A 25523-nucleotide genomic window follows, 5' to 3' on the forward strand; every position below is an offset into this window, starting at 1 on the left:
TTCGTTAACAATGCCTCCACTGTTTCAACAGGAATGCCCGAAATGCCATGTTACCATTGAGAAGGATGGTGGATGCAATCACATGGTTTGTCGCAATCAGAATTGTAAAGCAGAATTCTGTTGGGTCTGCCTTGGTCCGTGGGAGCCACATGGATCTGCCTGGTTAGTCTTTCGGTCACTCCATTCTGTGCAAAGAAGAGGTTTAGCATTATCCAATGTTTGAAATATCTTCAGGACTGGGTTACATGATTTGGAATCATGCTATTGTACCTTAGTGACCTGAGTTTGAATCCAGGCAAGGTACTTGACTGAAGGTCTCTGCTGTAGATGGGGTGTTGTGTCCTGGTTTTAGTACATGAACACAATTTCAGGTCAAAACTGTCATTCGCTGAGTTGGCATTCCTACTCCAAATCATTGGAAGAGGGATAGGCTGAAAGTTATTGTAAGGAGTTCCTGACTAATTAGGGAATATGCAGTAGGAGAATGAACCTCTTAGTCTGCACAATAGATATGGGGAAGAAATGAATCAATGGGTTCAAGTAGTCAGCAGGTCGGTTTAGTAACGTTTCAACCTGTTCATGGAGCTTCGTCGGAGAAAGTTCTGAACTGGCATAGAAAGCAAAGGACAACATTTGAAGATAATATTTTATGCATGTTCTGTTATTTTTTTTCACTGGCATTAAAGCTGGAAATTAAACTAAGTTTGCCCCTCTCTGTTTTTAGGTATAACTGCAATCGTTACAATGAAGATGACGCAAAGGCCGCAAGGGATGCTCAGGAGGTAAAAGGAGCATTGGGGGTGTGGACAAGCTTACAGAACCATAGGCTGTGTAGTTGTGGGTGTTTATGGTTGAATCTTAATCCTTCTAGCTTTGAGCTGTGTTTAAGACTGTCTTCAAGATCCTTCTGAATAATATTAGATGCTTCCAGTGGAGGGGCTAGCATGGTCATAATGGTCTGGATACGCTTGTGCTGTTATTTCTTTAGTTTCTGAAAAGTTATGTTGAAGACTATGCCCAAGGTACATTTTGATGTATACTTGAGTGCTCATAGCAATTCTGAGGTTTGCTGAGGTCAGCATGAAGCAGTGAGGGGGCTGTGAGCAGATCAGCGGACCTTGTAAACTACATGTTGTGTTGCCCATCAAGGATTTCCCATTGTCATTTGAGTGTGGCACTTGCTTCAGAATGTGCAAACTGTCCAATGATTACTTTTGGAAGTTCAGTTAGTGTTGTGTAGGCAAACGAAGCAGCCAATATGTGTGTAACTTTATGCCACAGATAGCAGATTACCACTTGCTCTGTTTTGGATTGTGTAAGTTGTGGGAGAAATGCTGGCTGAGGGCTGTCAACTCTACAAAAAGTGCCATAGCATTTTTTTATGTCAGGCAAGCATTTCATCCGCTGGCACCTCTGGCTATTTACCACTCAGTTTAAATTTTATAAGAATTAATCCTAGGGATATGGGTGTCTCTGGAAAGTTCAGCATTTATTGCCTCTCCTTGCCATTGAGGCATTTATTGCCCGTTCTTGCCATCAAAGCAGTTGAAGTGGATCCTTTTAAACCTACCACTTAAGTATGTTTTAGATTTGAACACGACTTTCTGACTTGGACGACAGTATTAGAAACTGAACCAAACTGCAGTTTTATTTAATACAAATGAATAAAGCACTTAATTCTCCAAGAGATCTTGCTTCAGACTCATTCATTTTAATGCTAAGAAAGCTAAGGTCTGTGTTTGTTCATGTGCACGTCATAAACATGAACTTGTGACAAGTTAAATACTTTTAACTGAACTCCTACCATCAGGCACTAGATTAATTTTCAGAATGGCCATTTGGGCTTTTCCAATTTCCTTGTGACTATTAACTAAAATTCCTGATGTTCTAATGAAGGTGGCCAAATGCTTTGCTGCAGCACCTAGCCCACTCTTACAAACAGAATGCACTGAGTTTTGAAAGAAACACCCTCAACAATTCCAAATCAATGACTTCTCAGCAGAAGTAAGAATTGACTACTCTTCACATTTCTAATTTGGGGTATGAATGAGAGTAAAACGGTTGTCACAGTTTTGGATGGTACCTGATGGGATCACAAGTTTACTGATTGCTTTGCCTTTAATTGTTGCTGCAACAATAAAAATTTTTACTATTGAAAGTGATAAATAGAAAGTTATAGGCAGCACAAAATTACAAACCAGTTTGCTTGAAAGACTGATCTTGCTGCACAGTTGAAATAATAGGCAAAAATTGAAATCTAACTAAATAACTGCGTCATGGTGTATCACTCTCAACCATTCTTATCCAAACTATGCTGTTGATGAAGCTTCACCTTTTCTGTGCATTCTATGTTAAACTGGAGACATTTGCACGGACTGTACAGGCTCATTTGAGCACCCTTAGCCTATTGAAATGGTGAAATCGCTGCTGTTTTGTAATCTTCTGACACCATTTTCAGTTTCTTCCTTTTGTATTTCTTTGACAGCGTTCTCGAGCGGCACTCCAGCGGTACCTATTTTACTGCAACCGTTACATGAACCACATGCAGAGCCTGAGGTTCGAGCACAAGCTCTATGCTCAGGTCAAGCAGAAGATGGAGGAAATGCAGCAACACAATATGTCTTGGATTGAGGTGCAGTTCCTGAAGAAAGCTGTGGATGTGCTCTGCCAGTGCCGCGCCACGTTAATGTACACTTACGTCTTTGCTTTCTACCTCAGAAAGAACAACCAGTCCATTATCTTTGAGGTAGGCCCTCCTTCCGCTGAAGGATACAAATTGTTGTCTTTGAAGCTATGAGATTGTTTGTCTATGCAAATGGAGTACTGACTAATTATTACTCTGGAAAAAAAATAGTAGTTTCAAGGCACCAAAAGATTTTCAGTGTCAACTTAGCCGTTTTAAAATTCAAGGTGTGTAATAGCTAAAATATGGCCGAACGGATCCTTTGCTTAGAGCTCAGTCCTCCTTTCATTCATATTTGTTCCCAAATCTATTGAAACAAAGAAACTGATAGATGCCTAGCCATCTCCAAGCACATTGCATTACCCTATTACACAACTGCTCTACCATCACTTTACACACAGCTTGTGCACAAACACTCTACTGTTCTTTTATCTTTGCCATCATTGATTCCTGTCAGATTTTTATGCTGCTCCCATGTGACAGGAAAATGGCTTTCCATTTGTGGTCACAAGTTTAGTTTCAGGCACTTGAGGTTTTGCATTTCCTGCAGCCTCTTGCTGAAAAATTATACCTCTGCCATGCCTCAACCTCAATACATTGAGTGAACCTTTTCTATTAACGATTATCATGATTGCTTCCTTGCCATGTCTGTTCTGTCGCCGGAGAATGTTGCAACTACTTCGGACACTCCTCTTAAAATGATAGGGGTGGATGATGGCTCTGCTGTCCCAAACTAAGCAGCATCCCTACAGACGGTAAATGTAAAGACGAGGCCAAATGTGCCCCTGCTTCCCACGCACCAGATTTGTTGGTGCAGAAGTAAGCTGTTCTTCGTCCTCTGGGACAGCTTGCTTATTTTTTACAGAATGAGTACAGAATTATCAGTTGCATTGATATGTATCAGGGATACCTAATCCTAATGTGTCTGAGTAAACTTCATGACCATGAACCTGAAATTTTTACATTGAACAATAGCAGCTTGCATTTATCTAGCATTCCAAGGTGCTTCACAGGAATATTATCAAACAATGCTGAACCACCTAAGGAAGTAATAAGACAGATGACCAAAATCTTGCTCAAGGTTTTAAGGAATGTCTTAAAGGAGGGAAGAGTGTTAGAGGGGTTTAGGGAGGAAACTCCAGAGCTTAGAGCCTTGACAGCTGAAGGCATGGTCGTCTGTGGTGGAACAGTTAAAATTGTCCTGTGGTTACACTGGATTCTGATCTTCACACTCGAATTTGTCCCAGAAGTATGACAAGAATATCTAGTTTACAGGAATACTGGTGGGGAAATAGGACCACTGTTGAGTGGCATTACATGGTAATGGCCATTGTTTTTGCCATTTGCAAAGAATTGCTTCTTGCCCGTTAATGAGCTTGTGGGAACTTCATATAATAAACAGCATTCTAGGTGACCTTATAATGCATTGAGCCTCCATCATGGGGATGGTTGGGTCTAATTTTAACAAGCGTTAATGTTATGGTGAAAACATTAGATAGGCAGTATCGAATCCTTTTAGCACTACCGCTGCAGTACAGTACTTTATATACCATCTCTAGCATGCCTTACAGCTTCAAGGTTACTTCCAACGTTATGTTGCAGTCCCACAAACTCTGCCATCAAGAAGAACCAGAGCAGCAGCACCTCAAAGTTCCCTTTTCAAGTTACTTACAAATCTGACTGACTGATGTGTTCCCATCAGTTTATCGTGGTGAAATCAAAATCCTGTAATTCCCATTGAGCAAGCACTGTGTTACAGTGATTTAAGGAGGAGACCGCTGTCGCCTTTTCAAGACCAGAAATAGGCAATAAAAAGGCATAGCCTTTTAATGACTAGATTTTTAGTAATGCTGATTGAGTGGAAAGTGTTGGCCAGAACATCAAGGAAATTCCCCTGCTCTTCTTTGAAAAGATGCCATGGGATCTGTTATATCCACTTGAGAGGACATTCGGGGCTTCAGTTTGACATCTTGTCCGATTATTCATTACTGCTCTGAAGTGTAAGCTTTGTGCAGAAGTCACTGGAATGCACTTGAACCCATAACCTTTGATTTGGAGATGAGTGCGCTGCCCACTGGGCCATGGCAAAAAAAAAAGTAAAATGCAAAACTAAAACAAAATGCTGGAAGCACTCAGCCAGTCAGACAGCATTCGTAGAGAGAGAAAAACAGTTAACTTTTCAGGTCGATGATTTTTCATCAGAGCTAGGAAAAGTTAGAGATGTATTATATAAGTTTTAAGCAAATAGAGTCAGAGATAGGGAGGAGGTTGGAAAAAAGAACAAAAAAGATCTATGATAGGGTGGAAGGCAGGAGAGATTAACTGACAAAAAAGGGAGATGGGGATGATAAGGTACAAGCTAACAAAAAATATATCTCAAGGAGGTATGAATGGCAGAATCATGAACTGCTGCTGCCCAAAAAGTTAAAAAAGGGAGAAAGAAGAGAAAAATCAAAGAAAAAGCAGCAACTCAAAAGATAAAGGAAACAAAATGGGGGTGGAGGGTTACCAAGTGAAATTGTTGAACGCTGTGAAGTACCTAATAAAAAGATGAGGTGCTGTTCCTCTAGTTTGTGTTGAGTTTCATTGGAACACTGAAGGAAGCTGCAGATGGAGAGGTCAAAGTGGGAATCAAAGTGGCAAATTAAAATGACAGGTGACTGGAAACTTGGGGTCATGCTTGTGGACTGAAGGGAGGAGTTCCACAAAGCGGTCACCTGACTTATGACAACAAAAACAGAAAATGCTGGAAAAACTCAGCAGGCCTAGCAGCATCTGTGGAAAGAGAAACAGAATTAACATTGTCTTCTGAAGAAGAGTCATACGGACTCGAAACGTTAACTCTGTTTCTCGCTCCACAGATGCTGCTAGACAGCATTTTCTGTTTTTGTTTCAGATTTCCAGCATCCTCAGTGTTTTATCACCCAGCCTATAATTGGTCTTCTCAGTGTAGGACAGACCATTCTCCGAGAATGACCTGCTGGATTAATTCCGTTTAACAGTGACTGCTGCTACTTGAGGATTTTGATTGGAGAATTTTTCTTATTAGTTAAATTCAAACATGTTTTGCTCGTGAAAATAAATAGAAACATTTAGGTAAATAGAATCTGTATGATGCTCCACTCCTATCTATGGCGACCATTGGCTGCAACCATCTTCTGTGCAATCACTGAATGATATCTCTACTCTGAAATATCTACAATCCCTCAACTTCATCTTCCTTTCTAGTGATGGTATTTCCAGAACACTGCCCTGTGGTCAGCTATGTGTTTACAGATTCCACTGAACTCTGCAGTGCAAAGCAGCCTGGCGTTACATCACTCTTGATTCTCTACCAGTTCAACTGCACTTGTATAGTCCTACCCAAATTTAGCCTGTCATTTTTCTAAAGTGAGGCTGAGTTTCAGGTGCTGCGTTAGATTTTATATCCCATTTGCTGATTTGTAGGGTGGTCTGGAGATTAACATGGAATCTGGTAGCACAAACAGTGTCGACTGAGTCAGAGTAGCTTCCTGCTGCAATAATGTTTGTGTCGAAATCCAAATCTGTTCTAAGCAGTGTGTTTCTCTTCCCAGAACAATCAGGCAGATCTGGAGAATGCAACAGAAGTGCTGTCTGGCTATCTGGAGAGGGACATATCCCAGGACTCTCTGCAGGACATCAAACAGAAAGTACAAGACAAGTACAGGTGGGATGAGATGAATTTAGTAATTAATGCTGACAGGTGTCTTTCTCTTTCTCCCTTCCACACAAACACAATCTCCGTTTTGAGGGAGAAGCAGATTTTTTTTAAACTGTCCTGGTGAAATCTACACAGGCTCTTAATGCAGCCTTTTCAAATGAATGCACCAGCGCACAACTGCAAACATTGTAATAGAAACCTTGTCCTTATGTTTTTTTCCAATAGATGATTTGGATTGGTCAATATAAGGCGAAAGTGCCTGAAAGACCATACCAAATGTGAGCAATCTAACTTTCTCTGACCCCCTCATCCTTCGTGGGGTCACTTCTTCTTGCAAAGCGTGCTATTTTTAGCCAGAAGCAGATACAGTCCTACGACTAGGCCCACCTATCCCATCGTTCACTGATGATTAAAGCACTGCCTTTTGATTATTCCATTGTTTGGGTTGTTTGTAGCAGCCTGCTGTAAGCTTGACATTTGGTGATTTTATAAGTGAAAATGGTTTGCCATTTGGCGCTAGAGTCAAAGCCATCAATAATTTTAGGTGAAAGGATTTGCCTCTTTAAATAGCCATAGCACCTGTCAGACAATGAGAGTGGGTCTGTTAAAGTATATGTAACTAAGATAATTACTTGCCTCACACATGTGAAAAGAAAGACTTGCATTTTCATAGCACCCTTTCAAACATCTCAAAATGCTTCAGATACAGCAAAATACTCTGAGATTTAACCACTGTTACGGAAGCAAGTATAGTGTCCATTTTATGCTCAACATAATCCTAGAAACAGCAGTGAGTGATTAACCAGTTAATCTGATTTTGGTGGTGGTGCTTGAGGAAGAATGTTGTCAGGACACTCAGAGAGTCTCAGGCAATGGAATCCTTAATATTAGCTGATCAGGCAGACGGTGTTTCTGGCAGTGCAAGGCTCCCTCAATGTTAGAGTAGAGTATTGGCCTAGATTATGCACAAAAAGTCCTGGAATGGGGCTGAAATCTACAACTTTCTGAATCTGCCAAGTGTGTTATATACATGGCTGAGGTGATGCTGCTGGGCAAAAGTTGGTTAAGTTTATGACCCTTGATCTCTCAATTTATGAAATGGGCCTGTTAAAGCTTAGATCTCAGCACGGGTTAATCCTAGTTCGTTAAACTGCTTGATGTTTCCTTTGGTGTCTGGTTGCTATAGACTTAAAGCAGTGTTTGCAGTGTTTGTCAAATCATGCTAACACCTTTCCCGTAGTCTTGTTCGTTATCTTATGCTGGGATTTTCTGCACTTGGGTTGACTGGGCCTATTTAATGTAAAGTCTTGAAGAAGAATAACTACTGCTAGTTGCCTAAACCTTCACATTTTTGACCTGTGTTGCATGAGTTTATCCTTGGTGACCATTTTAACTCAAAAATCAGCATATTTAATCTCTGTTAATCTTTGTATCTGGAGTAATCTACAGTACTCTGCTTTTCTTTCCAGTGTTCTAAAATCTCTAACTGGGCTGTTCAAACCCATTAGTACTTACTTCTCAAAGTAACTTATAGATTTAGGCTTTTTGATCAATCCGTTCACCTCTCCCTGCTTTCTTGGGCATGTTTTTGAAGTCTGATACATAGGGTTTCTCCCTCTAACATTGACGTGCTGATGGAGCCCTCCACCTGAAATGTTAACCATTTGTCTTAGATGGCTGGCTAGTCTGTTCTGTTTTATTTAGACTTGCTGTTCTGTTCTCTTCATCAGATACTGTGAGAGCCGGAGGAAGGTGTTGCTACAGCATGTGCACGAAGGCTACGAGAAAGACCTTTGGGAGTATATCGAGGACTGAGGCTCAGCTTGCAATGAACTGTCAACCCGTTAGCAACAGAGTGCTGATGCAAATAAAGTGGGCGGCACTGGCCCTTGCAGATACTGCTGGAGTTCTACCCTACTTTTTGTTAATGGAAAGTTTAAGTAAATTATATTGTAATAAAAAAGTAGATAAAACCACAAAATGTACAACAGTATTGTAAGTGGATGAAGGGTATGACACACTAAAAACCCTCCAACTTTAATCTGTAATGTAGCTACATTCTGAGAGCTGAACCATTTTCTGTTTCCTTTCATTTATTCATTTTCTCTGTGTGTAGTAATTGAACTGAAACTGTTTTGACCTGGCTCCTCTTTTCCAGCCAGACATTAATTGTATGTAGGTTCCCTGTTTGTGAATGTTGATTGGCTAACTGTAAGGCAGCGCTCTGGGGGATATCTTTGTATATGACTTTTAAAAGGAGGACACAGTATTTTTCAAATTGTATATAGCGCATATGCATGGTTGAGCGAGAGCAAGCGTGGCACGTGTTTGCATAATGTTTAATTACAAAAAATATTTATTCTTTAAAAACCTTCAAGAATATGTATATTTGCTGTGCAGTTTCTTTAGGTTTGCTAACCTTTGACCTCAACGCTGTTAGTGGAATGTGAATTTAATTTTCTGCTTTTTCTGCTTTTTTTAAAAAAACAAGTTTTTACCTTGTAATTTTCCATAGTACTAGTTGTAGACTCGAGCTGAGATCTGGTGGTGTCGAGTTTTCCCGATATTGACCTCCTCCCCCCTGCCCCTTCCCCACCCCTGTCATTTGTCATTGCTGCTTTTCTACCCCGCTGCATCTTCTAGCTAATGACCGTCACCTCCAGCTTCAGCAGAAGCCCTCAGTACTTTCCTTTTCTTTACTGTATAAAAAATTTTTAAAAAATACCCGTAAAATTGTACAGATCTCGTCAGACAATAGGAGCGGTACAGGTAGCCAACATTTGGAAGAGAACAGCATTCGGCTTGTGTGTGTGTCTCTCTCTCCCCCCTCCCCCTATACCTCCACTGTCCTGGGTGTTAATGGCTGCTGTCCTTGCTGTGCTCTGCCTGTGTGTTGCTATCCCAGCGTTTAGAGGTTAGGGTTGAAGGATCATTGCTTGGTGGGGCTAAGTGAAAGATGGACTGCTATGTTCTAAACTGGCAACCAACCCAAGCTGCAAGTAATAGTTTTGTTCCACTTCACCATTAAATTGGTTGTATATATCAAAAAGAAGGTTGTCTGAGGTTTAAACCTAGCACTGGGTTCCTTAGCCCCACACTCATTGCTGTGGAATTTTTGTGTTTTTTTTTCTTTTTGTTGCACTGGGACAATGTATTGTCAAATTCTCAAACGTTGAAAGATTTGTAGCTGTAATGGATGAATCCATGACAAACTTACACAATTGTAAAGCTTGAATACTGCAAAGCATTTACTGACGATAAAGGTTTAATTTGGGTATCCCTGCGTGTCTTCCAGTGCATTTGAGGTGGGTGTCAGCACTGAGTAGTGCAAAAATGCTACCAACAAGCATGTATGTAATTTCTCAGGCACCCTGTGAATTGCAGCACTCCAACACATCTAATGTGGCATGGCCAGCAGTTTCAATTGCAAAGTAGTAAAATGATTGAAGTTTTTTTTTATTGTTCCCTCTGCACATTCTTCTACAAGTAGGAAGAAGGGTTTTGATCTAAACAGAGGATTGGAAGAGCTTATGCCATGGACTGCTCAGCAGCTACTAGCGGTATGGCTATCTTCAGGTTGAAGCTGGTCGGTGGTGTTTTATTTTTCCCTTTCCTCAACCCCAAGGTGGTACTGTTTGAATCTCTGCCCTGGCTGGCATCATGGTTAGTAAAATCGCTTGCCCCTCTCAAGTGAGGCAGTTTCGAAAACTGATTCAAACATTCGTCTGGGAGTCACTGAGTTTTGCTGTGCATTTACAGTGGAAACTGCATCAATCTTGGTAGAATTGGTTCTGTACATCCTTGCAGGAGGGAAGAAAGGAACTGTCAAAGTATTGATAAATGCATTTTCCGGTGACCAGATGGCAAGTGGAGACACACAAGTTGAACTATTCCAGGCAGGAAGCTGAATTGCACAGCTAGCTGAAGCCACTGGCCCCAGTTCCTGGTTTCTATAAAACTCAAGGCTGTTTACAAACCAAAGGCTTTGCAAACTAGCCCTACCCGTATTTATGCATTGTAGAGTGAACCTTAGTCACCTTTGGAACTTTGAACTCTGCTTATTAATTTGTAAGTAGGAGTAAAAAATGTTTCTATTCAGGCATATGATGTGTAATATTTGCTATCATAGATCTAAACAGTGGATGAGTAACTTGAGTATTACTCAAACCTTGTTAGTGACAACCCATACAGCATACATTAATATAAATTAGGAAATGTGTTGATTTTTGCCTCATTGCTTCACAGACTTTTAGCTGCAACAGGTAGGTTAATCTGCCTTGATCTTCTAGGAAGAGCAGGCACTCTACTTCTGGTACAGCAGTTTAAAGTACCTAAGTTGTAAAAGGATTGTTTATTTCTGTGGGTTGATTCCATTTTTAATAGCGCCTTACCCTTAAGCCTTTTCTGCCAAATATTCGGGAAGAAATTCTTGATTTAGTTTGGTGGGGGCTGGAACAACATTGTAAATCCAGTTGGGTTCCACATTTTAATGTATCCTCCTTTCATCCAGGTCAGAACAGTTACTGAACGCTTATCATATATAGGGCTAATGCATCACACTGTGTTCTGGCCTAAAATGCTGTTCTGATTACATGCCTACTTAGCACCAACACAGTGACATTTTAAACCCAATAAATGCACTTTTTGACATGAGGAACAAATGCTTTCTAATTTTACTGAATTTCAATTTCTTAATAAACACAAATTTAAAGAATGCAAATATGCTTTAAGGGGTTAGTGATATCATTGGCCTGATGAAGAATAGAACAAGAAAGCTTGAGGTTCAGGAAAGGGCTAAAATCCTGCTCGTCCCTAAACTTGAATCTTTATGCACCGCTTACAGTGCTAAGCACAAGTATTTCATGTTAGGGTTAGTTCTAGTTGAATTTTAATAACAGCTCGACTTATATCGTGCCTTTCATGTAGGCATCAAACCATTTTCTGACGTGTGCTTTGGAGAACAAACCTGATTAGGATGTGTTTTAAGGGAGGGTCTTTAAAATGTAGAGTTTTGGGAAGGAATGAGCATGGGGCCTAGTCACTAGTGGCGGGGTGAAGGAAGGGCTGGGGAGTGCATGGGGCCAGAGTAATAGGTATAGACAGTTAAGTAAGTTAGAAAAGTGTACTCACTACATCCTGTTATTCTGAGTAATTTTGGAGATTGAATCCTCCTAGGTTTGATTGACAAGGGAGCCAAAATGGGGTGGGTAGGAGGTCAGGCAGGAAAAGTAAGTTAAGACCACATCAGATCAGCCATGATCTTATTGAACAGGTTCAAGGAGCCAAATGGCCTACTATTTTCTTAATACTGTAGTGAAAAAGAAAGACCTAATTGGAGAAGGCCACTTTGCTATCTCAGAAACAATAAAGCAAAGCTGGAAGCCTGTCATAAAAATAGAAAATGCTGCACACATTCAGCAGGTCAGGTAGTATCTGTGGAAAAAAAGTTAATGTTTCATGATGACATTCATTAGAATTGGAAAAGATTAGAGATGTAGGTTTTAAGCGATCATGGGGAATGGATGCGGAAGGACAAAAGAGAAGGTCTGTGGTAGGGTGTGTGATAGAAGTAATTGAATAGCAAAAAGGATGATCATGCAAGGCAAAAGGAGACGGTAATGGGACAAGTAAAAAAAACAAAAAAAAATGCATCTAGTGGAGGTGTAAATGGCGATAACAGATTCATTACAAACAACTGCCATCCCTATAAAATGTGAATAGTGGTAATGATGATCTTGTTGAGTCCAGAAGTCTGTAAAGTTCCGAATCAAACGATGCCGTGCTTTTCCTCAAGCATACATTGAGCATTTTTGGAATGCTTCAGGAGGCCAAGGTTGAAGAGGGAGTAAGCAGAACATTAAAGTCACAACCAGAAGCTCAGGATCATGCTTGTGGACTGAATGCCTTGTGGAACACCCCCCCAATCACCCAACGTGCATTTGGTCTTTGGCAGAGGAGACTGCACCTTGAGCAGTAAATACAATGTAATAAATTAAAAGTATGAGTAAATCATCCTTTCACCTGGAAGGAGTTTTTGGGGTCTTGGATGGTGAGAAGGGAGCAGAAAAAAGGGCAGCTGTTGTACATCCTGCACTTCGATAAATGCGGTTTGAAGACGAAGGAGTATTTGGGGGTGACTGAGAGGGGACCAGGGTGTCATGGAGGGAATGGTCCCTTTGGAATCTAAAACTTTTAAATCTAAAACTAAAACCTTTAGTCTTTCCACCCCACCCCCACTAGAGCTGTACTTTGAATATCCTGTCTTGCATTCTTAATTAGCACTTTTCTCAGACAAAGACCACCACCTTCAACACCTCTTTGACCCTTTTGTCTCTGACATCTTTTGATTATCTGCTCACACCACACCCTCAATGTGTCTCTTCCCCCCCACCCACCTTAAACCAATTTATATTTCTCCCTTGTTGAAACTATGCTTCAGTTCTGCTGAAGGGCCATGAGGGCTCGAAACGTTGACTGATTTCTTCTCCGCCGATGCTGCCAGACTTGCTGAGTTTTTCCAGGTAATTCTGTTTTTATTTTGTTTTGGATTTCCAGCATCCGCAGTAGCTTTTAGCTTTTTGTTTTTACCTTTGGAATGCTGACTTGGGTTGAGGGTGGTGGAAATGGGGGTGGATGATCCACTGAATACGCAGGGCTAGTGGGTGGTGGAAACTGAGGAAAAAGGAACCCTATCATATTACTAGGAGTGGTCAGTCTGCTGTTGGGGGTCTGCAGAGTCTCCAACGGTCAGTCTGCCGTCGGTGGTCTGCAGCGGTCACTCAAGTCAGCTGAAACCACAGTCCCGCGGCGGCGAAACGCACAGCGTGTTTACGTCACACGCGCCAGCGCTGCGGTAAGGTCCCGGATGTTGAGCACGGAGAGTTAATGGCGGCGGAGCGGGTGAGGGGGAGAGAGCGAGAGAGGGACATGGAGGGGGGGGGTGGTGCAAGGAGACAGATTTGGGGCGAGGGCGGGGGTAGCTGGGGTGGGACGGGGCGGGACCGCTATGAGCTGCTCAGACAGCGGTTAGTGGCTTTTATTGCGAAATGTAGAGTCTGTTGTTGGGGCCCGGCTGGTGCCGAGGGGACAGGGTTGCCTGGCGACGCGGTTGCCGGGTGATGGGGTTGCCGGGTGACGCGGTTGCCGAGTAACGGGGTTGCCAGGAGCCGGCAGGTTGCCCGGAGCGAGTGTCTAGAGCGGTCGCTGCTGGAATGCAGGAGCGAGGCACAGCAAGATCCCACAAACAGTGATGTGCCTGACAGTGACCAAATTATCTGTTTGGTCGGTTGTATCTCTTGCTCTTCCAAAAGTGGGATCTTTTACACCCACCCGAGAGGGCAGACTGACCTCAGTTTAATATCTCACCTGAAAACACCACCGATAGTGCAGCACTCTCTCAGTACTGACCCTGCGACAGTGCAGCGCTCTCTCGGAACTGACCCTCCGACAGTGCAGCACTCCCTCAGTACTGACCCTCCGACAGTGCAGCACCCTCTCGGAACTGACCCTCTGACAGTGCAGCACTCTCTCGGAACTGACCCTGCGACAGTGCAGCACTCCCTCAGTACTGACCCTCCGACAGTGCAGCACCCTCTCGGAACTGACCCTGCGACAGTGCAGCACTCTCTCAGAACTGACCCTGCGACAGTGCAGCACCCTCTCGGAACTGACCCTGCGACAGTGCAGCACTTTCTCAGAACTGACCCTACAACAGTGCAGCACTCCGTCAGTAATGACCGTCCGACAGTGCAGTACTCCCTCAATACTCACCAACTGACACTGCAGCGCTCCCACAGTACTGACCATCCGGCAGTATGGCACTCCCTCAGTACTGACCCTCTGACAGTGAGGCACTTTCTCAGTACTGACCCTGCGGTAATGCGACGCTCCCTCAGTACTGATCCTCCGACAGTGCAGGACTCCCTCAGTACTGACCCTTCAACTGTGCAGCACTCTCTCATTACTGACCCTTTGACAATGCAGCACCATTTCATTACTGACCCTCCGACAGTGCAGCTTGGATTATGTAATGAAGTCCCTGCAGGAGGGCTTGAACCCATGACCTTTGACTCGGGGGTTGATTGCGCTATCAAGGATGACTCTGCACACTGACTGACAGGTCAAAAGGGTCTTTAGGACAGCGCTCAACTTGCCGTGCACCGTCATTTCCATTCTGTTTCTTTTCCGAAAAGTTGGCTGGTTTGCAGTGTCTTGGGGGAGAAGGGTTGGGTGCACTCTTCATGTTTGATGATTCAGTGAATGTGGATAAACTGTTGATTCATGAGGATCTTCCTAGCTGAGCGCTGGTGATGTCCTCACCCAACATCCAGTCTTCCCTGCTGGGATTACTGGAGAGCACTCAGGCGTAGGAATGGTGACTTTTTCTCTCCTTAGTCCAGGAGCCCCGATGCCAAGCAAAACATCCCTACTAGGTTATGGGTCAGCGAGCTAGTTAGTTAGCTCAGCACAGAGCAGCACTAGAACCTAGTACTTCACTGGTCAGTCTAGCTCAGCTCCACTGTGAGTAATCTCATTATCAGCTAGGCCATTGGGGGAGGAAATCTTTGACTAGACTGAATGTTAGGGGTAGCTTTATAATTCAGTTAAATAATAATTAAAATTGTAGGCTAATTTTGATTTACAGTTAGCTTTTTAAGAATGCCATTTTAACTCCGGATCTGCCAAGTAAATAATTGAATGAAAATGTGGGTTGGTGGGTAGAGATTCACACCTGAGTTGGGAAACTTCTCCACAGAGTGACATAGTGAACAGAGTCTGCACTGCACTGTGAATGTTTAGCAAAATCAAATACAAAATGCTACCATGGTAATTTCACATCAGAAAAAATTGACAAAAGCGTCACCAAATATTGTGACATCAGGAAGTAAGGTTTCTGGGCAGCAAGCGTCCACCCTAAGATGATCTTTCATGGTGTTCCACATAAAGTATTGTGTTCAGGTGAACTGGGGTTAGAGGGTAAGTATAATTTGAGCAGAATGTGCAGATGTAATTCAACATCCATTTCAAAGTTATACATTCTGTATTTTATGTGATTAGTGTTATTATAGCACAGAAGGAGGCCATTCAACCCACTGAGACCATGCCAGCTCTCTGCAGAACAATCCAGGATTCTTTGATTTTATATTGTTTGTCGCTGAGTAGAAAATCTTGCAGTTGTGCTGAGCAGGGAAGTACAGTTGGTTGAAGCACACTGGTTTTCCCTAAAGTGCAGCCTGGGGTGTTGAGATAGAAAACTGAGCTATTGCAGTGTCAATTTATTTTTGTATAAACGGGCCATTTCTGATGACAGGAAGCCAGCGAATTGAGTATACCTGTGATCATTAGCTGCTGCCAACTTTGTTTGTGAGAGATGGCGGACTCAGGGAAAGAATTGGTAAGTAACAAAGAAACACCTAAAACCATGCTCACGGTGTAGCTGTTTCTCCACCCAGTGCCGCTCAGGGTGTAGCTGTTTCTCTATATAATGCCGCTCAGGGTGTAGCTGTTTCTCCGCACAGTGCCGCTCAGGGTGTAGCTGTTTCTCTATATAATGCCGCTCAGGGTGTAGCTGTTTCTCCGCACAGTGCCGCTCAGGGTGTAGCTGTTTCTCTATATAATGCCGCTCAGGGTGTAGCTGTTTCTCCGCACAGTGCCGCTCAGGGTTTAGCTGTTTCTCCACACACTGCCGCTCAGGGTGTAGCTGTTTCTCTGCACAGTGCCACTCGGTTTAGCTGTTTCTCCACACAGTGCCGTTCAGGGTGTAGCTGTTTCTCCGCACAGTGCCGCTCAAGGTGTAGCTGTTTTTCTGCACAGTGCCGTTCAGGGTGTAGCTGTTTCTCCGCACAGTGCTGCTCAGGGTGTAGCTGTTTCTCCACACAGTGCCGCTCAGGGTGTAGCTGTTTCTCTGCACAGTGCCGCTCAGGGTGTAGCTGTTTCTCTGCACAGTGCCGCTCAGGGTGTAGCTGTTTCTCTGCACAGTGCTGCTCAGGGCGTAGCTGTTTCTCTATATAGTGCCGCTCAGGGTGTAGCTGTTTCTCTGCACTGTGTCACTCAGGGTGTAGCTGTTTCTCTCTATAGTGCTGCTCAGGGTGTAGCTGTTTCTCCGCACAGTGCCGCTCAGGGTGTAGCTGTTTCTCTCTATAGTGCCGCTCAGGGTGTAGCTGTTTCTCTGCACTGTGTCACTCAGGGTGTAGCTGTTTCTCTCTATAGTGCTGCTCAGGGTGTAGCTGTTTCTCCGCACAGTGCCGCTCAGGGTGTAGCTGTTTCTCCACCCAGTGCCGCTCAGGGTGTAGCTGTTTCTCTATATAGTGCCGCTCAGGGTGTAGCTGTTTCTCCGCACAGTGTCACTCAGGGTGTAGCTGTTTCTCCGCACAGTGCCGCTCAGGGTGTAGCTGTTTCTCCGCACAGTGCCGCTCAGGGTGTAGCTGTTTCTCCGCACAGTGCCGCTCAGGGTGCAGCTGTTTCTCCGCACAGTGCCGCTCAGGGTTTAGCTGTTTCTCCGCACAGTGCCGCTCAGGGTGCAGCTGTTTCTCCGCACAGTGCCGCTCAGGGTGCAGCTGTTTCTCCGCACAGTGCCGCTCAGGGTTTAGCTGTTTCTCCGCACAGTGCCGCTCAGGGTTTAGCTGTTTCTCCGCACAGTGCCGCTCAGGGTGTAGCTGTTTCTCCGCACAGTGCCGCTCAGGGTGCAGCTGTTTCTCCGCACAGTGCCGCTCAGGGTTTAGCTGTTTCTCCGCACAGTGCCGCTCAGGGTGTAGCTGTTTCTCTGCACAGTGCCGCTCAGGGCGTAGCTGTTTCTCTATATAGTGCCGCTCAGGGTGTAGCTGTTTCTCTGCACTGTGTCACTCAGGGTGTAGCTGTTTCTCTCTATAGTGCTGCTCAGGGTGTAGCTGTTTCTCCGCACAGTGCCGCTCAGGGTGTAGCTGTTTCTATCTATAGTGCCGCTCAGGGTGTAGCTGTTTCTCTGCACTGTGTCACTCAGGGTGTAGCTGTTTCTCTCTATAGTGCTGCTCAGGGTGTAGCTGTTTCTCCGCACAGTGCCGCTCAGGGTGTAGCAGTTTCTCCACCCAGTGCCGCTCAGGGTGTAGCTGTTTCTCTATATAGTGCCGCTCAGGGTGTAGCTGTTTCTCCGCACAGTGTCACTCAGGGTGTAGCTGTTTCTCCGCACAGTGCCGCTCAGGGTGTAGCTGTTTCTCCGCACAGTGCCGCTCAGGGTGCAGCTGTTTCTCCGCACAGTGCCGCTCAGGGTTTAGCTGTTTCTCCGCACAGTGCCGCTCAGGGTGCAGCTGTTTCTCCGCACAGTGCCGCTCAGGGTGCAGCTGTTTCTCCGCACAGTGCCGCTCAGGGTTTAGCTGTTTCTCCGCACAGTGCCGCTCAGGGTTTAGCTGTTTCTCCGCACAGTGCCGCTCAGGGTGTAGCTGTTTCTCCGCACAGTGCCACTCAGGGTGTAGCTGTTTCTCCGCACAGTGCTGCTCAGGGTGTAGCTGTTTCTCCGCACAGTGCCGCTCAGGGTGTAGCTGTTTCTCTATATAGTGCTGCTCAGGGTGTAGCTGTTTCTCCGCACAGTGCCGCTCAGGGTGCAGCTGTTTCTCCGCACAGTGCCGCTCAGGGTGTAGCTGTTTCTCCGCACAGTGCCGCTCAGGGTGTAGCTGTTTCTCCGCACAGTGCCGCTCAGGGTGTAGCTGTTTCTCCGCACAGTGCCGCTCAGGGTGTAGCTGTTTCTCCGCACAGTGCCGCTCAGGGTGTAGCTGTTTCTCCGCACTGTGTCACTCAGGGTGTAGCTGTTTCTCCGCACAGTGCCGCTCAGGGTGTAGCTGTTTCTCCGCACAGTGCCGCTCAGGGTTTAGCTGTTTCTCCGCACAGTGCCGCTCAGGGTGTAGCTGTTTCTCCGCACAGTGCCGCTCAGGGTGCAGCTGTTTCTCCGCACAGTGCCGCTCAGGGTGTAGCTGTTTCTCCGCACAGTGCCGCTCAGGGTGTAGCTGTTTCTCCGCACAGTGCCGCTCAGGGTGTAGCTGTTTCTCCGCACAGTGCCGCTCAGGGTGCAGCTGTTTCTCCGCACAGTGCCGCTCAGGGTGCAGCTGTTTCTCCGCACAGTGCCGTTCAGGGTGTAGCTGTTTCTCCGCACAGTGCCGCTCAAGGTGTAGCTGTTTCTCTATACAGTGCCGCTCAGGGTGTAGCTGTTTTTCTGCACTGTGTCACTCAGGGTGTAGCTGTTTCTCCGCACAGTGCCGCTCAGGGTTTAGCTGTTTTTCCGCACAGTGCCGCTCAGGGTTTAGCTGTTTCTCCGCACAGTGCCGCTCAGGGTGTAGCTGTTTTTCCGCACAGTGCCGCTCAGGGTTTAGCTGTTTCTCCGCACAGTGCCGCTCAGGGTTTAGCTGTTTCTCCGCACAGTGCCGCTCAGGGTGTAGCTGTTTTTCCGCACAGTGCCGCTCAGGGTGCAGCTGATGTAGCAATAAAGTGTGTTTTTAAAGGAAAGGGAATACAGATGTTGGGACCTCAGTTCAAATCCAGTTCCTGATTTAGGTGATGAAAATTTCCACCATCTGTTTGTTATTCAATACCAATTTGGAAATAGAGCAACTGCAGAAAACTGTCCCTAAATCGACACTAACAGAATGTGTCAGTCAGACCTCACAATGGTCTGTGTCAGAAACGGAAACAAAAAATCATTTGTGCAGTAATGTTTGGGCAGTGTAGAGGGAGCTTTACTCTGTATCTAACCCCGTGCTGTACCCGTCCTGGGAGTGTTTGATGGGGACAGTGTAGAGGGAGCTTTACTCTGTATCTAACCCCGTGCTGTACCTGTCCTGGGAGTGTTTGATGGGGACAGTGTAGAGGGAGCTTTACTCTGTATCTAACCCCGTGCTGTACCCGTCCTGGGAGTATTTGATGGGACACCGGTTGCTTCAATTGGAAAATATTATTCTACTATCTCTCACCTTTATGAGCACAAATAAGTTAGAGAATAAATGGGGTTGAAGGATACTGGTGAAATTCTCTTGCCTCACTTGGCTAAATGTTTGACTGTTACATGATATGGGAAGAGGAATTTTGCAGTTTGATTACTGCATGTCTGATTTTATTTTCTTCAGATCATACAACGTTCTGATGTTCGAAAATCACAATTGAGGAAAGGTGAGGAATTTGGAGTGTTTCCTTTTATGTAGGTATTTGTACATGTTCGAGTGTGTCTCATGCTTTCTTAATCTCATCCAGATGAGTTCTGGAGATATGGGTGCTTGTGAGAGAGACCGTCTTTGAGGTCTATGTCCCTTGATTTTCTTTCCTTTCTGCCTTAAAAGCACTAATTTATGTTGGGGTATAGATCTGCACGTGTGTGCAAGCCCTCTGCCACCTTAGCCAAGTAATTGTTCTTCAACTATGTTTTGAGATTAAGTATTTCCAGACTTATTGATCATGGGGGGATGTCATAGCCAATCCATCCTTCACCAGCGGCCAACATATGGGTGCTCGTCAGTCAGGATCATTAGATTGTGATCAGGAGCAGGAATCTTGAGCCAAGTTCCCCATCCTTAATAGTGAGGACATTTGTTAATAATTGGAAGATGAACAGGGAAAACTTTCTACAAGTCAGAGCTGATAGCTCTGAAGAAGAGTCAAACGGACTCAAAACGTTAACTCTGTTTCTCTCTTCATAGATGCTGCCAGACCTGCTGAATTTTTAATCAGATTTCCAGAATCCATTTTGCTTTTATGTTGATAGCTCGTGGGTTTAATTTAAGCTCATCACTAAAAGAGTGAAGAAAGAGTTCAGGAGACATTCATTGATTCTAAGTATTGCCCAGGCAGCGATAAGCTAACTCAGCAATGTTGTCGAATTTAACCTAGGATCTTTCTGGCCTTTATGCTCAAAGGAAACTGACCACTAGGTATATTCTATGTGCTCTTTAAACAAGTATAAAGAGCAGATATTTCGTACATGCCCTGCATGTGAGTAATGGCCTCTTCAGAACAAAATTGAAACTCAATTTCATCACAATTTCCCAATTAAATGGTTTAGAGAGGGCCAGATTATTAATTAAATAGCTTAGAGAGGGCCATATTATTACTTCACAATAAGCCAGGAAAGTGGGACTAGATGACTTAATTTTAACTTCATGATAAGTACATTTTAAATTTAAAAATTGAGCACATAATTCAGACTCAGTAAGTGCTCCACTCTCCGGGGCTCTGTCTTTTGGGTGAGATGTTAAACTGTGACCTATCTTCTTGAGTGAATGTTAAAGATGCCATGGTACAGTTTAAAAAAGAACAGGAGAGTGCTCGCCAACATTTCTTTCCTCAGCAACTCCATCAAAACAGATAATCTGGTCATTAACTCAATTCTCTCTCATTACTCTACACATATTTCTGCCATATTTGCCTATGTTATAGTCATTTTAGCCAGGAAGTGCTTTGGGATATCCTAAAGATGTAAAAGTTTCATGCCAATGCAAGTTTGTTAGATGTTTCTATGTTGAATTTCTTTGCCCAATGAACGACAATAGTGCACCCCATTTCAGCAGTGTGACAACTATTCCTACAGCAGCTGCGAGAAGTCGGAGCAATTAATTTTCATTCTGTCCAGTCAGCTTAATTACAGTTTGCAGGGAACCCTTGGAACCAGTAGATAAAGCCGACACACCCCATGCATCAGTGCAATAATCAATTTTGGTAACATGGGATTGATGTGGTTTGAGGGATATGAGCTTTATTATTCACCTGTAGGGCTTCTGAGTAATAGTCTGTCCCCTAGTTTTGAATTTCACAATTTAGTAAAGACTATAGTTTGTACCAAAATGAGGTGCTGCATCACACTGTGTATCTGTGGGAGCAGCTTTTTTGCTGTCACTGTATTAATGTACTATACCGACTGGATCATTTTACAGCTGTATTGGTAAGGCATCTTCAGACTGTTCTGTATATTCACAATTGAATTGATTTCCAGAATTCTTCTTAGACTTCTATTTCCTGAAGGAATTGTTACTCAAGAAGGAAGAGAGGCAGTGGCTGTAGCAGTAATTTCATGAAGGAGATATGTGGGTAAAGATGCTTTCTTACTGATCACTGATTATTGTGCTATTTTGCTCTGTGCAGTACCAGAGCTTCCCATCCTGGAAAGACGGAACTGGCTGATACATTTGCATTATATCAGAAAGGACTATGAGACCTGCAAGGTGAGCCTGCATTTACTTAACTAGAGGAACTTTGCTGCCGCAGACACAGGTGCATGCTTGTTCAAATGTTCAAATCTCTCAACCTGAGGAAAATATTGCATGGGCAAAGCCAAATACTTAAAGCACTTAAACTGCAACAGGGTCTCAGCCCCATGCACTGCAGTGGGTGTTGGATTTAGTGAGGTGGGGACCCTGGGAGGTGGTATGGGGACCCAAAGAAGTGGGGGACCTGGGCCAAGGGGTTGGGAGACCTGGGGTGGCAGAGGTATGGGACACAGGGAGGCGAGGGGTGGGAGACTTGAGATAGTGATGGGCCTGGGGTGGTAGGGTGGGTGTCACAGGGTGGTGAGGCTGAGGGGTGAGAAGGTGGGGGTAAGGGACCCGGGGAGGTGGTGGGGGGTGGGTACCCAGGGAAATGGAGGTGGTGGAACTGGGGAGGCGGGGGTGGGGGACCTTGGGTGTTGGGTCTAGGGGTCATGGAGCGATGAAGCTGGGTTGACCCAGAGGGGTGGGGGTGGGGGACCTGGAAAAGGTGGGGTTGGGGGGATATGATGAGAAGGTGATGTGATTCACAGAGGAGGCAGGAACCTATTAGGCTTAATGAGCTGTCCTTGTTTTTTAAGAATACTTTTGTTGTCATGATGTTCTTTCTCACTGTCACTGTGCTATCCTACATGAGGAAAGCGTTTCCACTGTTGAGTTCGCACTGACTACCAGTGCGATGATTTTGTCTTGTTCCTGTAGTAGTGAACCCCCAAGCACCATGGGATTTGCTGCTAAGAAAGCATCAATAATTGCTGTGGATTGTTTTCCAGGCAATAATCAAAGAACAGTTGCAGGAGACCCAGGGGATGTGTGAATATGCTGTGTATGTACAAGGTGAGGTGGCAAACGGTTTTCAAAGCGATGCTGCAGACCGTGCAGAATATTTTTATGTTGTATGAGACTATTCGTCTTCTGAGGTTGGAGGAGAATTGGTAGGGGTTGGGTGGAGGGGGTTGGGAAGGATAGAACATTTGAGTGCTGTGCATTGTAGTTAGAATCTGATGATAGGTTATTCTCTCTGCATATAATTTTTGGTTTACTACTGCAGTAGAAATATTCAAGAACGATTTCATTCTCAGCTATGGGGGCGACCAACGACCCATACAACCAACTTGCTTGACCACGGCACAGGGCGTTAAGCATGTCCTCCGTGGTGTGGAGTGGAATTTGCTGTAGGTCAGTCTAGATGGGATGGCAACTTATTTTCTCTGAAGATCATTAATCAGTTGGAACTTTATGATAGCCAAGCAGCTTTTGACCAGATTTATTGAATTTCCTAGTTTGCTGTGAGCTGTCGGTGCAATATTAGATAGAGCCACTATACCATCCATTGCTCAAGAAAATGTTCTCAAGTGATTATTCTTGATTCAACTCAAAGGTCAACCTGATTCTTTGCCCATTAATAAAATCAAGGTAAACTATAGCCACTTAGTCATTTAAAGTCTTGCATAAAGTACTGTATTCATTACTGTGTTTATAAACAACCTGGTGATTGCTGCTAGCTGCTCGTATGTTAGAAATTGTGCAGTGGATTTGCATAGTGATGTTTTGACTCTGTTTCAGCTTTGATATTCCGTTTGGAAGGAAAAATTCAAGAGTCCCTTGAGCTCTTTCAGAGCTGCGCAATCCTAAACCCTCAGAATGTGGACAACCTGAAACAGGTGGCTCGATCACTGTAAGTGTTCAAGGGTCTATGTGGGGAAACCGCTGAATGAAGGATCTGTACATAACAAATAGGCAGGAAATAATAATTGTGCTACCTATGGTTTAACTTACAAATTTTAGTTGCTGGCTCACCACATTCCACCCTACTAGGTGGAACTACCCTTCTTATTCAACCCCTCTCCACTTTCAGTGGCAAAGCCTTTAGCACTTGGACTCCACACTCTCAACTTGCTACCTCGGTCCTCTCTAGCATTTGACTGTGGTGTCAATCCCCTAACTTCTTCCTATCGCTGCCTGGTATCAATTTTTCTCTCTGTGGCAAGCATTTGGATATCTTAATGTTCAAAAGCTGCCATAGAAATTTGGGTTTGTGACCGTACAAATCCTGTTGGCGGTGGAATGTGTCTTGTGCATTCTCTGCGAAATTAACTTCTGAATATTCTGTTCTTTTGTTAGGTTTTTGCTTGGGAAGCACAAGGCGGCAATTGAAGTTTACAGTGAAGCTGCAAAATTAAATGAAAAGGATTGGGTAGGTTACATCAGCAAAATGGTGTTAATCAACTTGTGGAAAAAATGTGATCTCTTCATGATGAGTGAGCAATCCTTAATGATGCATTGCAGTATTGGTTCAAACCAGGAGCTGGTTTGAATGGAAATAATTTTTGTGATTGATATGTTCCAAAGTTATGATGCAGTAAGAGGAAGCTTTTTGCCTCCACTCTTTTCCATGTAGTTTGACCTTTGTTCTAATTGCATCCATTTAGGAGATCAGCCACAATCTGGGTGTCTGCTTCATGCATTTGAAGAATTTTGAGAAGGTAACTGGTGATGATTCATACGTCTCTCAAAAGCTTTTTGCCAAATATTTTTTTTATTGTGAATCATTTTGTGCTCATCAAGATGAGTGATGTGAGAGCAAAGAATTAAAAATTTGAGTATTGCTGAAAAAAAAAACATCTGTTAAAGCTTTTCATCTGGCACTCATCGAGACAATCGCAAGGATACCAATGTCAGGGGAAGCAACAGCATTATACTGTATGAGAGTGCTGATTAGTTGGCAAGTGGACTCTGATTGGTAGAGGTATTGCCATGGAGAATGCACCAGCTAATGTGACTAACAGTTAACTGCCAAGCATTGTTTGACATTTTAAACAATGCTTGGCAGTAAAATGTCAGTCACCATAACTGGTGCATTCTCCATGGCAAGGTCTCTACCAATCACAGTCCACTACCAACCATCAGCATTCTCTTCTCATACAGTATAAAATTGTTGCTTCCCCTGACATTGTTATTCTTTTAATTGTCCTGTTGAGTGCAAGATGGAAAGATTCGACAGAATGTCTTTTTTCAGCAATACTCAAGTTCTGTACTACCAAACAACTATTTGAATAAAAATTTCCTCTGTAATACCAAACACTTGGTAGGGAGGGTGGAGGGGGGGGGGGAGTTGAAATTATGGTTTTCAAGTAAAGTTGATCAACAGTATCTCTGGTGTTATCATACGCTCCCAGGACAGGTACAGCACGGGGTTAGATACAGAGTAAAGTTCCCTCTGCACTGTCCCCATCAAACACTCCCAGGGCACATACAGCACGGGATTAGATACAGAGTAAAGCTCCCTCTACACAGTCCCCATTAAATACCCCCAGGGCAGGTACAGCACGGGGTTAGATACAGAATAAAGCTATGTGCACCGGTTAGATATAGAGTGAAGCTCCCATTCCATTAACTTGGTTTATATTCCCTGAGGTTAAGATAGTTGAGGGATAACCTACTCAAGGGATTTGATATGGTAGATACAGGGAAACTATTTGTTCTGGTAGGGAAATCCAGAATACGGGGACATAATCTTAACCTTAAAGCTAGTCCATTCAGAAATTAAATCAGTGAAGACTTTTTCATTCAAACAGTATTGGAAATATGTCCCAAAAGGCCGTGAATGCTCAGGATCAGTTGACACTTTCAAAACCATAATCGATAGATTTTTGTTGGGGAAAAGTATTGAAGGATTGGGAGAAAAGAAGGATAAATAGAGTTGAGGTACAAATCAGTGGTGGTACAATTAAGTGGTGGAGCAGGCTTCAGGGACTGAATGGCCCTTGCGTTCCTATGGTTCCTAGAAGATGTTTCTTTTTCTCTCTCTTCCCACCCACTCCTGGCCCCAGCCATATCTCAAGCTAATAGCCGCACAGCTAGAAACCCAGACAGTGTGTGATGGTAAGTTCCTGTGCAGCATGTGCTTCCCTGTTTACCCTTGTACAGCCATTGGTATTTG

General features: G+C 44.1%; 2 protein-coding genes across 4 annotated transcripts in view; both read left to right on the plus strand.

Annotated features, from left to right (window-relative positions):
• The window catches only part of LOC144670048 (E3 ubiquitin-protein ligase ARIH1), a 52725-nt gene extending 43083 nt beyond the window's left edge, over positions 1–9642 (plus strand). For both annotated transcript variants that reach the window (XM_078532405.1, XM_078532404.1), the window contains 5 exons: positions 32–162; positions 725–782; positions 2486–2746; positions 6259–6371; positions 8096–9642. In XM_078532405.1, the coding sequence (XP_078388531.1) occupies positions 32–162; positions 725–782; positions 2486–2746; positions 6259–6371; positions 8096–8180 (648 nt within the window). In that variant the 3' untranslated portion in view covers positions 8181–9642. The remainder of the gene's footprint in view (positions 1–31; positions 163–724; positions 783–2485; positions 2747–6258; positions 6372–8095) is intronic.
• A 3566-nt stretch (positions 9643–13208) lies between these two features.
• bbs4 (Bardet-Biedl syndrome 4) overlaps positions 13209–25523 on the plus strand; it is a 33775-nt gene continuing 21460 nt past the window's right edge. Inside the window, exons 1-8 of one of the 2 annotated variants that reach the window (XM_078532443.1) lie at positions 13222–13265; positions 15676–15759; positions 19454–19496; positions 21459–21538; positions 22354–22417; positions 23147–23258; positions 23705–23777; positions 24013–24066. In XM_078532443.1, coding sequence (XP_078388569.1) covers positions 15736–15759; positions 19454–19496; positions 21459–21538; positions 22354–22417; positions 23147–23258; positions 23705–23777; positions 24013–24066 — 450 coding nt within the window. In that variant the 5' untranslated portion in view covers positions 13222–13265; positions 15676–15735. Of the gene's footprint in view, positions 13266–15675; positions 15760–19453; positions 19497–21458; positions 21539–22353; positions 22418–23146; positions 23259–23704; positions 23778–24012; positions 24067–25523 lie in introns of both variants that reach the window. The other variant, XM_078532444.1, reaches the window with a different exon arrangement.

Source organism: Cetorhinus maximus, chromosome 30, assembly GCF_964194155.1.
Source record: "Cetorhinus maximus chromosome 30, sCetMax3.hap1.1, whole genome shotgun sequence".
NCBI lineage: Eukaryota > Metazoa > Chordata > Chondrichthyes > Lamniformes > Cetorhinidae > Cetorhinus > Cetorhinus maximus.